At 39.0% G+C, this 14389-nt stretch overlaps 2 protein-coding genes across 3 annotated transcripts in view; both read right to left on the reverse strand.

Annotated features, from left to right (window-relative positions):
• Nucleotides 1-4: 4 nt before the first annotated feature.
• Nucleotides 5-8096, reverse strand: poglut2 (protein O-glucosyltransferase 2). Of its 2 annotated transcripts, XM_078261555.1 has the most exons (10): nt 7573-8096; nt 6292-6497; nt 5947-6152; nt 4974-5051; nt 3808-3980; nt 2376-2613; nt 1540-1749; nt 1214-1303; nt 935-1039; nt 5-159 (listed from the first exon to the last, which is right to left on the reverse strand). In XM_078261555.1, exons 1-10 carry the CDS (start codon nt 7770-7772, stop codon nt 142-144), a joined length of 1524 nt encoding a protein of 507 aa, XP_078117681.1. In that variant the 5' UTR covers nt 7773-8096; the 3' UTR covers nt 5-141. The 2 variants fall into 2 exon arrangements, with proteins under 2 accessions (XP_078117681.1, XP_078117682.1); XM_078261556.1 differs by lacking the exons at nt 6292-6497; nt 7573-8096 and having other exon boundaries at nt 5877-5961.
• A 1496-nt stretch (nt 8097-9592) lies between these two features.
• Nucleotides 9593-14389, reverse strand: part of stxbp5l (syntaxin binding protein 5L) — a 142963-nt gene continuing 138166 nt past the window's right edge. The window contains exons 23-26 of the mRNA XM_078261553.1: nt 14037-14202; nt 13068-13179; nt 12643-12863; nt 9593-12165 (exon numbers count right to left, since the gene is read on the reverse strand). Coding sequence (XP_078117679.1) covers nt 12124-12165; nt 12643-12863; nt 13068-13179; nt 14037-14202 — 541 coding nt within the window. The 3' untranslated portion in view covers nt 9593-12123. The remainder of the gene's footprint in view (nt 12166-12642; nt 12864-13067; nt 13180-14036; nt 14203-14389) is intronic.

Below are 14389 nucleotides of genomic sequence, written 5' to 3' on the forward strand. Positions count from 1 at the left end.
TTCATTTTAAAACATACAAAAAGAAAGATATTTATTTTAAAAATTAGATGTCATATCCATATCATAGTCATTCAAATAATTAACACTCTTTGGCAGTACATCAGATATGAAGGATTGCCCTGTAACTGGATGACAGGTCAATCAAAGTTCATCCTTTGCCTGAAAAACAAACAAAAATATTTATGTTGCATATAGTTTGGTGACATCACATAATTGCCATCATAGCTCCACCCTACATCAACCTGACTAGAGGTTGAATTGGTCAGAGTAATTGAAAACACCAGTGTGGGTGTGCAGTACTTTTAATATATTAGTCCATTATTTTGTTTAACAAGGAGCAGTGGCACATTACATACACCAGAGGGAGCCACACTCTGTAAATTGGAATGGTCTGTCTTGAGGTACCAAAGTTAAAACTGTATTTTTTCCAATTACTATTACCAATGAAAAGCTTAAACCCAGCAATGTATCTGCCACAGTTAGAAGCTATACTAGTTTATCATGCCAGAATAATTGAAGATGTAGTTCTGTCAATATCGGCCAGCTATCACTGCACGTTTCCAAATTTATCACAGCTTCTACTTGAGTTCTACCTCTTTAAGCATTAGGCAAACCTTAGTTGCAGTACATCCATGTTAAACAGTTTAAATGGACATCACTTGGAATATTCACCCAGTGCATGGTATACAATGATGTACTGTATAGTGATCGGCAAGGCAGCACGTTTTCTGGAGTTGTCTAAAGTGTATCTTTGCAAACAATGCAAGCTTGTGATATAGGAAAGTACAGCAAATCTACAGAAGAACACCAAGCAGCAGCTTTTAGCGTCTGGTTTGGGCTCTACTGGTGGGGTTATTGTGGTTTCTGGTGTAATGCTGTAAGCTCAGGTGAGGTGAAACAATACAAAGTCACTCTGATGCAAAGGAACCCTTACCCTCGTCCTGTGGCAGGAACATGGGAACAGGTCATCACTGGGCTGCTCTACAAGCTCCATGTCTTCACGAATCTTGGGCTCTGTGACCTGGAGTTTGGCATAGTCCTATAAGAAGAACATTGAACTTACAGGACGTGAAGGACATCCTGATTACACATATGCAATTACAACACATGTCTGCATCATGTGAAACCATTTCATCCAGTCACATAAATAAGGCCCTACAGTGCCTCAGGACCTCGACCCCAGAGTGAGTGACTGCAACTGTAGAAATGTTACCTGAAAAAGTTTGTAGTAGTAACAGAATATGTTGTTCCCCATAAGATAATTGCGGGCAAACTGCTGACCCGCCAGTGCAATTTTCAGTGCCTGAAAGACAGCAAAGATCCAAGCAACTCGGTTATTAAAAAAAAAAAATTAAAATCACACCAAGACAGATAAGTGAAAATATACTCCATTCTGACAAAATGTTACAAAGCCATCTATGTTAATTTTAAAGAGGCCAATAAATGACCACAAAAGAATCCACTGGATAGAATTACACTACGTCATAGCCTTTACTCCCAAACGTAATGGGCAAGGCCAATAATCAATATCATCATCACCTCTTCATCGTGGTCCCGAGCCCACTGGATCTTTTCCAGCAGGTCTCCAAGGTCCGACCTGATTGGGATGTAGTGCTCCCACGGCCGAAGCTCATTGTAGAAATGCTCGTAGTAGCCAGAATCTTGCTTTAGGACCACACTGTCTCCTGCCAGTAGGTAGGGCAGTCGATACGCTGCCACAGTGCCGTCAATGTTTATTTGGTACTTGTACTGGTGGTGGACATGAAATGGAAATAAAAATTAAGTGACTTTTTTTTTTTATAAAAATCAACTTCTGACCTGCTTAGTAATGCAAGCTAGAATACTAGCTAAACAGTTAAGGACCAAGTCATATTTAACACCATAAAGAGTAAGTCTTGGCACACTATCAGGCACATGAAGTTATAGCTAATGTGTCATGTTACACAGCAGACAGAGCTACGTCCCATCGAGGATGTCTTTTTGGCAACCTAGATAATGTAAATAGGTCCAGTATTCCCTGGCCCTGGAGCACTTTTTGATCCATCATCTCCTGGGTAAAATATCTGGGTCTTTACTTTCCTTACCAGACACTAGTTACTTAGGCTCTCTGATCTTTCGTGCTAAGCAAATTGGCTACACTCAGCTTGTCTGAGCTTGTTTGCTGAAAATGCCTTCCGGTGGTTGTACAACAATTAGCTAAAAGCTGCAAAGCCAGTTAGGTGTTAATTCTTACTGGGCCAGGTAGCACTAGCATCTCCTTACCATTCCGTGATATTACTTGTTTCAAAGTTATTCAAGAACATCACTTAATGAAGACTCCAAGACATTTAATGTTTTAGTGGAATCAGAAACCAGCCATACTGGCGCACGCTCACCTTGAAAAAGTCAAAGAAAGAAACATGTTTGACCAGAGGCCCATAGATGCTCTCATCATGTTTGAAGAAGAAGAAGTTGGTAAAGGCAGCATCTATCATGTCGGGGTGAGCCCTGGAAAGCTTGACCAGTTCCAGACGTTCCTGACGACTGTCGCGGCCCCTCCAGAAGGCTGTGGAATTCTTCTCTTGCCATGGTGGCCCTGTGTTGGCCTGCACTGACATCATGTCCAGACTTACTCTGTTCATTGGATTGGAAGTTATTCATCTCAGCATCGGTCAAAGTTATAGACTCATACAGTATGTAGATAATGACAAGCAGAATCATAAAGCAGACCTTAAGACAGTAATGAGAACCGTACAGTCATGTAAATGTCATATTATTTTACCCATGTAATGGATTGACTTCATACTGTCTGCTTTACCTCAGTGCCTATTAACTATTTGCACCCTGATGCACACATTTGCTTTCTCTTTGTGAAAAACTACTTCACCATGTTCATTGTTGCAGTAAATGGTATGGACCTTTTTCACAGCAGACGTTTTTGACTTGTCATAGTAGGAAAAGCACGGCTGAAATTGATAACCTTAACAATGGCTCAAGTCCATCAGGACACTTGATCCATCATTAAGTTATTTCAGTGAGTCAGCATGCACAACTCTCCACTCGCCTCTCCTAAGTGGAATGCAGCCATCATTAATGGTTTTGAATACACCTGTGCTTTTCCTACTATGACATGTCAACATGTCTGCCGTGAAAAAGGTCTTTAGCAGCTACAGGTGACAGTGGACACACCTGGTGAGCGAGTAGCACTCATTACAAAGGGAGAATTTCTGCAGGGCAAAAAGTCAATGAATGCGTTATATATGGAGAGCTGTTGGCTTAGTCTAGATGTAAAATAAAAATTTGCTAGCAAACTTTTTTTTGTTTGTTGCTGTCACACCCAAATTGGCTATTGCGCACTGCATAAAAATGCATGAAGCAATGCTGAGGATATAATGAGCATACCGACACAGGTTTATTTTGGTTCCACATTATTCAGTCTGCACTGTGACAGTACCACGGTGTAGTCTGTGTACACAAGCCCCCACTGCCATCTGCTTGTGGAGGAAGAGCATATTGTAAATCAACTTTATGACTGCAGGACTGCAATGTGTCCAAGCTGACTATGACTCATGTCCCCCATTAGGAAGCAAGCTACACACTTTTCGGAGCCTGCAGGCCTACAGGCAGTGAGTAGTTGATACTCAAAAGATAACATTTTCAGTGGAATGTTCCTTTAAGGGTGCCCAGGTGTGATTGGTGCTGCTAGTTATACAGCGGTGACTCTGTAGACTCTTGTACAGACTTAATAATAGAGCTTACTCTACCAACTACAAATCTTTTACTTTAATCTAAAATTGAATGTCATATTTTATGGATGCACGGCCTTACCTTCCCATGGTCTCAAGGACAGACTCAGTCAGGTCATAGGTGGGCATGACAATATCTCTGGTGTTGTTGGAGCCACACCAGGAAAAGATAGGATGAATCTTCTCAGTGGGTTTCCTCTTCTCCAATGGCCAGTCACCCAGGTTTACAAAGAACTCTATATCAGGGAGCTGCACCTGGACGTACAACACAACATTGGAATGAGTAAGGGTGTGCCATATCATATCGTTCACAATAATACCGGGATCGTTTTTTTATATACAATATGAAAAAATTAATGTAATTGCTTTTTCATTTCGCAACCGATAGGTGTGCACTTTGTTGTAATATTTATATTGTATACAGATTCTGAATCTCACTCTGAGTTAATGTTGTTTACAAACTAAAGAACTGAGATCATTTTTGTTTTTACTGAATATTTGAAGGCAAACTGTTAACGTTTATGCTTACAACTATAACACAATATATACACTACCGGTCAAAAGTTTGGGGTCACTTAGGAATTCCCATTCCACTCCATTATAGACAGAATACCAGCTGAGATCAGTTGCATTGTTTTTTTAACCAGGGCAGCAGTTTTCAGATTACATTCTGTGCTTACATAATTGCAAAAGGGTTCTCCAATGTTTTCTCAGTTAGCCTTTTAAAATGATATCAGATTATTAAACAGAATGTGCTTTTGGAACATTGGATGAATGGTTGCTGATAATGGGCAATGTAGATATTGCATTAAAGATCAGCCACTTCTTTCTACAACAGTCGAGAACCCTTTTGCAATTATGTAAGCACATAATGTAATCTGAAAACTGCTGCCCTGGTTAAAAAAACAATGCAACTGATCTCAGCTGGTATTCTGTCTGGAATGGTGTGTGTGTGTGTGTGTGTGTGTGTGTGTGTGTGTGTGTGTGTGTGTGTGTGTGTGTGTGTGTGTGTGTGTGTGTGACACAAAAAAAACACTGCTGCCTACTCTTGTGTGTTCATGAAAATGTTGTGCATTTTTGTTTGAAGACCTCGAAAAGATAACTGAAATATGGAAGTGAAAAAAGTAATCTTCTGTCATGACCTTTTCTAGCTTTTCAAAAGCAAGTGACAATAAAACGTAATAATGGCATGTTAAAGATTAAAATTGTTAAAATGTTTCAGTATTACACAGTTTAAGAAGAGCTTACCTTTCTGGTGAGTGACAGGAGGATGGCATCCATAAAGATTCTGAAACCCACATGCTCTCCAAAAGTTCTAACGTAGACCTAAAGAGAATAAAAAGAAAAGAAAAATCTATATCAAAACGTAAAAAACATCACAGCAGTGTTCAGGAATAAACTTTTATGCCTAACTGCAAACTCCATCCGCTGATGAAGACCGTGAATTGGGATTGTATTGTCAGACTAGTGTTTCCAGGGTCAAGAACAAACTTTCATTCCTATTGAAGGAGTTAATTCAGTTACATATAGAAATATAGACAGTTGAAGAAATGTGTCAATTGCTCATTGATAATTTATGGCTACTAAAATGTTTGTTTGGATGCTCAATCTGCCTCAAAACAGAATGCAGAAATTACAGTGGGACTGTAAAACACAGACAACTGATAAATGGATGATAAAACTGGACGTTCCCATGGAATGTCTGTGGCAACAAGGCTTTTGACGTATCACTATTACAGGAACCTGGATTGATGTCCACAGTGGTATTATGAGAAAATTGAACACCTGGTTGATAGACTCTTCTTACAGGTGTGTCACATTGCTCCAGGCTCTTCTGGCCCACTTTACATTTTTACATGGCCTTAATTACTATTCAGCCCAAAGAAATACTACCTGGTATTACTATACTGCCCTTTGGTTAGGTGGTATTTGTAAAGAGAAACAGGGGAATTTCTGTAAAATGACTTGTGTGTAAATGTTACAGTTAGACCAACATATCAGTTTTCTGTTTGCTAAAAATGTAATATCCACCACTGCTCCCTAAATCAGTATTTATTGAAATCACACCTCACCCCGACTGTAACCCTAATACATCAGCATTTTTTTTGGTATAGTGAGCTGTAATGTATTTTCAATATTAGGATTTTTTACATTTGCTGTTCATCTTATTGTTTGTTTCCCCTTCTGTTTGGTTGTTTCTGGTGTCATAGGTGTGAGGCACCTTGTTGTCTTGAACAGTGTAGTGACAGAGGCTTTGTCTCTGTCCAAAGCGTTGTGGGATCTCCTGCGCATTACGATCTGGGTCAACACTAGCATAGAGGGCCAGGTCCCTTTCTATCTGAGGGAAGGACTGAGGACAGTGCATGTCGGCCTCCCACACAGGACCACTGGGCTGGGGACAGTCGCAGCCCTCATGGTAGACTGGACCTGTAGAGGAAAAACACAGAAGATCATGAAGATCCTTTTCTTTCACCTGCCGTAAACATGTGCCATCTTTATCAGGCCAGAAAAACACAAATCTAATTTTAAAACACATTTTTTGTTGGAAACTTGGATTGTGTTCTACCTTTGAGAATGAACGGTGACTTGGCGACGTGCTTGTTCTTGAGCAGAATGTGGATGTGAAGGTCTGTGTAGGTGGCATACATTCTGTAGCGAACCAGGAAGGAGCCATCCTTACGATCCAGGACCTGGATCCAAATCCTGGTGAACTGCTCCACCGGAGACACCATCTTCACTTCAAAGGTGTTTTCACCAGGTGACGTTGTTAAACTGTGAGGGAGAAAAACATGGAGAATGTGCTGCTCCTGTTAAAAGAGAGCAGAGCCGGAAGAATACTAGCATGCTGGCACACAAGTGTACACAACACTGACTGAAGCAGGGATACTGACTAATTAAAAATTACAAGTTGTACATTATAAACAAAGTCTGTTGTTGCTGATATAATTTCATGGCTTCTTGGTATTTGAATGCTGATATTGTCTCTCTTGTGTTCCAACAGACAACAATAATGTCGTTTTTATTGTTGTAGGCATGAATGAAAGTGAGAAACTGATCTATCTTGAGACCAAAAGCATGTGTGAAAGTGACACCCACTGAGTAACTCCACATAGAACTGGATACCTTCATTGGGCCCATGAGAGCTTTTTGATGATTATTGGAGGTTGTCTGATTCCTTCTCCCTGGGGACTCTCACTAGTTTACAATTTCAACATGGTTAAAGATATTTACTATGTTGACCTTTTTTGTAGTCATGCAGTCTTCAGGTGCTAATAAAAATACAGTGACATTGTCCTGGGTTATAGTTTCACCAGTCTGTAATTTTGCAACTCGGACATCTCAAAAAGAACCAAACTGACCCAAATATGAGACAATATTTTTTCCCCCTAGAAAATATAAATCGGAAAAGTTGGGGGTTGTTACATTTGACTCCATTCATTTTTTTGATAAGAAAAATACACATTTTGGCTTTCAAGCTTTTTATAAAAACAAACACTGAAGAAAAGTGTAGGCCTAGAAAAAAATAAGCCTTATTGGGGACTGCATATTTGCTAATTGGAGAGTTGTTCAGCAATGATAAAGATACAATGTTACTCTTCTGTAGTTTTAGACAGTTAGACACAAACCACTTATTTACACATAAACAAGTTACAGAAATGATTTTCATTGACATGAACATCCATTATATTGCCCAAACGGTCCTTTCCCACTTAACAAAATCCAGAGAAGGATGCTACGTGGAGCATTTGAAAGCAGCATTGCTTGCCAATAACATTTTACAGGTTGTTGCGACTGAAAACACGTACTGGCTGCAACAAAGGCAATTTGCAGGCCTTACGTTACTTACTTTCGCCCCGAGCTGTCCACCGCCTGCACGTAGAAGAATCGAGCTGGAAGGACGATGTTTGTCTCGAGTCCAGGTCCCCATATTAAAGTTTTTGCAGCACTGGGTAACGTTACCGACTCTGCATGAGCCCCCGGGAGTTCACATCTGAACAGATCCAGACAGAAGAGCAGCAGCAACCACGAAAATAGCCGAAGAGACATACCTGTCCAGAAAGTTCACTGGTAGCCCTTACTTTTCTCCACACAGAGTCTCACTGCTCAAACTTGCCATTGTTTGTTGCCCAAACATCAAAAGAATGAATATATAACGTAACGTTAACGCTAGCTAACGTTTTAACTGTTCGCTCCGTTTCCATTTGGAATAATACAACACAGCGGTGGCATTGCTAATGTGGCTAACATACGCGCATAACTTTGTTGTTTTAATATGCTTTCAGTGATACGAAAATTACCGTTAGCTAACCTAGTTTTAAAATCCTTGTACAGTTTATAACTATCTGCTGAATGAACAGGGGCGTCATAAGCACGCGCGATGTAGCAATCTGATTGGTCACCAGTCCGCCAACTCTGGGTTTGATTGGCTGAATGAGTAATAAACTCATGAATCTGATTGCACAGAAGTCCGGAAGTTAAAGACTTGGCTTCTACCTACTGGGCGTGTTCTCTTGCATCAACATGTTTTAGCTATGATTTTAGCATGAAACTGGATGGAGGGATTTGCTCATAAACATTTTGCACAGAATCAAAACCTTGCCATTTTTACTGTCCTACGATGTTTTCAGTGGTAGAAATATCATATATCCTTTGCTTAAGTAAAAGGAGCAATGCCTCACTGTAAAAAAAATTCAATTATGGGTAGAAGTTATGTATTGAAAATGTTAAGTATTATGTAAATTAAGTACTCAATGTAGGAAAACCCCTTTTAGAGTTATACTATTATATCTTATATAATTATTTTTAATTGCTAATGCATTCTTGTGTGAGAAGTATTTTACTGTAGGTGGTCGAGGTGAAGCTGATTTTAATTATTGTATATACTGTTGTGTAATGTAATTATAGTGTTAGATTATATAAATTGTTATATTTTGTATGTAAACATCTTAATTTGTTAAGTAACTAGGTATTATAGCTGTAAAATAAATGTAGTGAAGTAAAGAGGTACAATATTTCCCTTTGGATTCTGTGGAGTAGAAGAATAAAGTGGCATTAAGTTGAAATACTCAAGAAAAACTCAAGTAATATACGTCACATTTGTACAGAAGTATGGTACTTGAGTAAATGAGTTACATTTCCACCATGTCATGATTTGGCTGAGTGTGGAGTCATTAACGGTAATGGATTGAAACGGTCTAAAATAATTCTGGGCAAACATTACAAACTGCAGCGGATCCAAAATAATCTTAAATGTATAGGATATGCAGGAAGATATAATATATTTCTGAGAAATGCATGTAAGATAATTTGCTCACTGTATGCTTCTCATATAAAGCAGGTAAGTTACATTGAAAGGGTAAAATGAACATTTCTTGAAATAATAATAAAACCATGCTGCGCTTTTAGCTTGATGTGAGGAAGCTTCACTTCCTTCATGGGTGCTGCTGCTCAAACAAGCTGAGAATCACTGATATGGAGATGCCCAGATGATCCTCTGCAATTCAGCAGTACACGTTGTACTTCATACACACAAAACAACAGCAGCTGATGAAGGCTAGTTAGAAACAGAGCTCTGAACTGTGTACATCAATCAATGTTTATTTCATTTAGCTTTTGCATCAACATATTTTTCAGTTCTTTTTTTGTCAAGTAATTTCTATTACACTAGTATAATATCAATAAGAACAAAAAGTGGTAGAATCCATTTAAATAAGACAAACTTTGCTGCCATCATTGCGAAAACCAGAGAATACTTTTTTTTCAGGATACTACAGTGTGGAGAACTACAGAGTTCCAGTGATTTAGACAGAGCCAGAATACCAGATAGTACAGTACCAGCATTAACAGGTACAACATATACAGAGAAAAATATCCCAAGAATGTCTTTATCTTTTATCGTTTTTTTTTGTTTGTTTCACCTTTCTCTCAAGATTGAACTGTACAGTTAATAAAAAAAACAAAAACATACAAACAAAAAAACATACTAACAAAAACACCCTGTAAGTAGAAGTCAGATTTTTTTTATTATTTTATTTTTGTGTTTTTTTGTTTTTATGTGTGTTTTCTCTGCCATTGAAAGGACTGCACTGAACACAAATCTCATTGACGGTACAGAGATAGGAGAGAAATTAATTTTTTCACATGTTTAAGACACCTAATTGAATCAAATCATGTGTAATTCCTGAAATCTGTGTGGCACTGATTTAGGATGTCAGGCGATTTGGGTTTGGTGAAAACAAATAGGTTCAAAGTAATGCCTCTGCAGCCTAACAGGGAGCAGGCAGAAATGACTAGTCTACGCTAGTAATGCAGATAGATTCACTTATTTTTTTAGGTTTTGAGTGTACGTGTCGCTGTGCATGTTTTATGTGAGAGTGACGTCAACATGATCAAGGCGCAACGCTTTATATGTGTTAATGCTCGTGTGCATAAAGGCCTGATGTGTGAGAAATGGATATCAATAATCCTGTTTGGTTTTTCAGATCAATTCAAAGTACAGACAAATACACAAGTACAAAATATCCTCCTCAGTTAATGTTGTTTGCCCGTGTCATGTGGCTACCCATTGACATGTACAACACGATCACAATATGATACACAACCATGTATCATGGAACATTTGTTGTTTTAAACATACAAGGGCCTTCGGTTGAAAGGCCGTCACCATCAAATATAAGACTAGGACAAGAGGATACCATAGTCATCAAGAACAATATTGAACGAAAAAAAGAACATATTTGCCTTCATTTGAAATTGTTACAAATGTATTACACATGTACATAGTTTCTTCACTGACTAACATCTGAACATTACTGAAAAAAAAAATACTGTTACTTCTCCTGAACCTTTTTACTGATAAACGACTCACGAGGGAGTTGGTAGCAATTAAGCGGATTCCAACTCCTCTTTGTACTGCCGCCACAAAGACATTGACTTGTTTGTGATCATGGAAAGAGAACTGCTCAGGTTTAACCCTGAAAACACATGGACCACAACTTCTAAAAGACTGAGGCTGAGAGATGGGAGTGTGTCATTCATGTTTAATTGCTTTTGAAGAGAAAGAGTCCAGTTGTTGAACATCTGTGGCACTCTCTCTCTCTCTCTCTCTCTCTCTCACACACTCTCTCACACACACACACACACACACACACACACACACACACACACACACACACACACACAACCTAATGGCTCACTAAACTCATACATCAGACAAAGGAAAAAACACCCTTGTATTTTTCTTTTCATAAAGAAAACTATTTGACTTTGATAAATGTCCTCTATGGCCAACTCCCAGTACTATGTCTAATCTGTTCTGATCAAACAGAAAACATAGGACTACCACATATTAGCTCTTTGTTAGTTTACAGTAAGTGGATTCACTCATCTTGTTTTTTATGGCACGTGAATAGTATATAGGTTCATACTATAGCTATAAACACACTGTGTCCAGAATACGCAGTTAAGTCTTCCAGCCTTAGAATACGTCTCACACCAATCTGTTCTTTATTTTCATACAACTGTAGTTGGGGAGTGAGATATTTCTCATCATTATATAATGCTTTTGTAAGAAGTAGCAGCAGCCGCCGCCGAAAAGTGAAATTAGTGTGATTAGACTGTGCAGAGATAAGTGTAAATACTACGGATTCGTGTTTGCACTGTGCAGCCCAGAGTAATTGGTAAGAACATAGTTTCAGCATTATTCTAAGTGTGTGTAGAGAAAGCTAAGTATGTGCATCTATATTGTAGCATTTAATATTTGCTGAGACTAAGAATAAAAATGTTAAATAAATAAAAAATTTAAATAAAGAAAAGAAGGGAAAGGAACACAAGTTTTGGCTTAATAGCAATGCAGGTATACATTTCCCTTTATATATAGCTTTTTGTCAATATTTCAAAAAATATAAAGTTTTTCATAGTTTCTGTTGTTGGCTTACACCATTAAATAAAACGTTTTATTTTTGTATCTCCTGTTAAAGTAGCATGCTGCTTTATAATATGGCAGTTTGATATTTTTAATAGTCATCCATGTTTGTTTCATGCAATTCTTGTTGGTTTCTTAACTTTTGAGTATCTACACAGAGAGGTCCAGAAAACCTGACCACATACACCACATACACACTCACAGACAGACATGTTGGATATTTCCAGTTCCATCTTCAGTCCTCCAAATGCCGCCATTCGCCATTCTCTGTCTGTCCTCATCACTGCATGTCTAGATAAGGAACTAACACATGCTCGTCCTTTAACAACGTGACAGTGCCGTAGCCAGTCCAGAAGCCGTGAAGACAAAGTCACTCTCGAGTCTTTCTTTCATTGCTCTTATTTGAGTGAAAGTCCCTGTCCCGGCATAACTCTCCCAGCAGTCCAAGGGCAGCCTCAGCTCTCTTTCCTGCTATTACAACTGATACCACTTCTTGTCCTTGCACTTTAGCATCACCTGTGAAGAGATGAGGTCACATATAGTCGATGGTGAGAAATAAGTTGTCACTGCTTCATTTCCTTCGGAGTAACAGCACAATATTATTACAAAGTTTGCTTTACAGCTGCTGTATGTAGAATTTTTAAACACCAGTATTTTGCATTTTAAATAAATGACATCATGGTGGAGAACTGGCGCCACCATGAGGTCCTGTTTAGGGATGAGAAGAGTCAGAACAAATATGTGATTACTTAAATTACTGTACGTTGCTATGAAAATTTGAGAACAATGGAGCTAATTTTCTTTTTTGCATAATTAATGAGCTATTTCATCTATATAACAGCTATATTTTCTTGTTTCTTCTATTTCAGTTTACCATATCATCATTTTCATTTTTTAACTTAGATTACAAAAGATTGAATTTGATTATCTACATTTTTTTTTTTTTTTTGGTTGTGTGTAACATTTTACTCATTTTAATAATCTTGTTTTTACCTCATGAGCGTGTTTGGAGAAAGTTTCTGCACTGGTCATCATTAGGGCGGTTCGCTCCTCCAGCTCCCCCAGCCTTTGGCCTCTCTCATCCAGAGCAATGCGGGCCCGTGCCAGATCCCCCACCACGCCGCAAGCTGCCACCTTCATGCCCTCCATCCCCGCCTGCCCAGGGATGTGCTGGGCCAGACTCCGAGAACCCTTCCCAGCTGCTGCCTCACCAACTGTCAACAATATCATAAGATTATAAGAAGCACATTCTGGGTTACTATTCTGGTTATGAGGGATTTTTATCCCTTTGCTAGTCGTACAGTTCCTTCTAGATCTTGATGTATTAATTACATGTGACATTTGTTAGGTGAATTAGTACAAACTAGAATGAAACTCTTCATACAGAGAAAAAGGGAGAAAAGAGAAAAAAAACGCACAGAGCTCCTCTCTGTCGAAGTTATGAGAATTTCCTCCAAAGAAGCCCTTTAGAAAGCCTCTGTTCTGGGCTTCTGGTGTTTCTATTGGTGTAAACAGCTCCCCCAGCATTTCCTGAAATGTTTGAAAAGGAAGAAAAAAAAACTTCTTAGCAATTAATTCAATTTTTATAAAAACAATTATTTCCAACTCTGCACCAGGAACATCTTGCTGATATTTGTTGATCATACGCCAGTCATCCTTGGTAGGGTGAGGTCAAAGTTTTCTTCACTTTCTCTTTCCTTTATCACCTTTGTGACAAATGTTCCTGAATGACTGGGGAGAATCAGACCATAATCTGAGTAACTGCTGTTGCCTGTAGGTGGCACTATGGCAGCATCATGTTACAAGCTCCACTGATGTCTGTTATCATTAGTGAGTGTGCGGTGATGGCTCCTAAGAACAAACACGTCTATGAATGTAAATATGGCAATGTTTAAAAAACGTACGCACGCATGCCGCGCGCACACGCGCGCACACACACACACACACACACACACACACACACACACACACACACACACACACACACACACACACACACACACACACACAGTAAAACTATATCCACCCAATCAACCCAGTGGAGGTCAGACCACACCTGACAAGTGTGACCTTTCACTTCAATGGCCTCTGTCAGCTCTGGGCTTCACCAAGGTTGGAAGTAATGGAAGTTGTGTTTATCAAGTAACTGCACCATACTTTTCTGAACTAAAATGTGAGATGACAATGTCAATCTTAATGTGCACATCAAACATGCCTGCATACCTTTCATAAAAACAAAAATCTGAGATGTTGCATGTCACAACGAGAGATGGATAAAGAGACTGATATACAGTATATGTAAAATATAAGATAGATAGATAGATAGATAGATAGATAGATAGATAGATAGATAGATAGATAGATAGATAGATAGCTGCAGTGCTGACCTGCAGGTTGTCACACATCTCCTGGCTGTATGTAATTCTCTGGATCTCTGTCGGGGAGCTGAGGTATAATGCCTGCCCCCTGTGGGTGAAGCAAAAGGTTCTTGCAATGCGCATGTCTGCAAGAGGCAAGTAATTGACATCCAAGAGCGGTCTTAGACTTGGCAAACTGTAGGCAAAGCGAGAAAAATAGAAGACAGAGTTAAACACCAGGAACACCAGTATCAGAATAACTGTACTCTGCAAAGTAAACCAAATCACACACATCAGAAACAAATTTGGGCAATACAACTAGAGATGGTCCGATACCATTTTTTGCTTCCCGATACCGATTCTGATACCTGAACTTGCGTATC

This window comes from Sander vitreus, chromosome 11 (genome assembly GCF_031162955.1).
Source record: "Sander vitreus isolate 19-12246 chromosome 11, sanVit1, whole genome shotgun sequence".
NCBI lineage: Eukaryota > Metazoa > Chordata > Actinopteri > Perciformes > Percidae > Sander > Sander vitreus.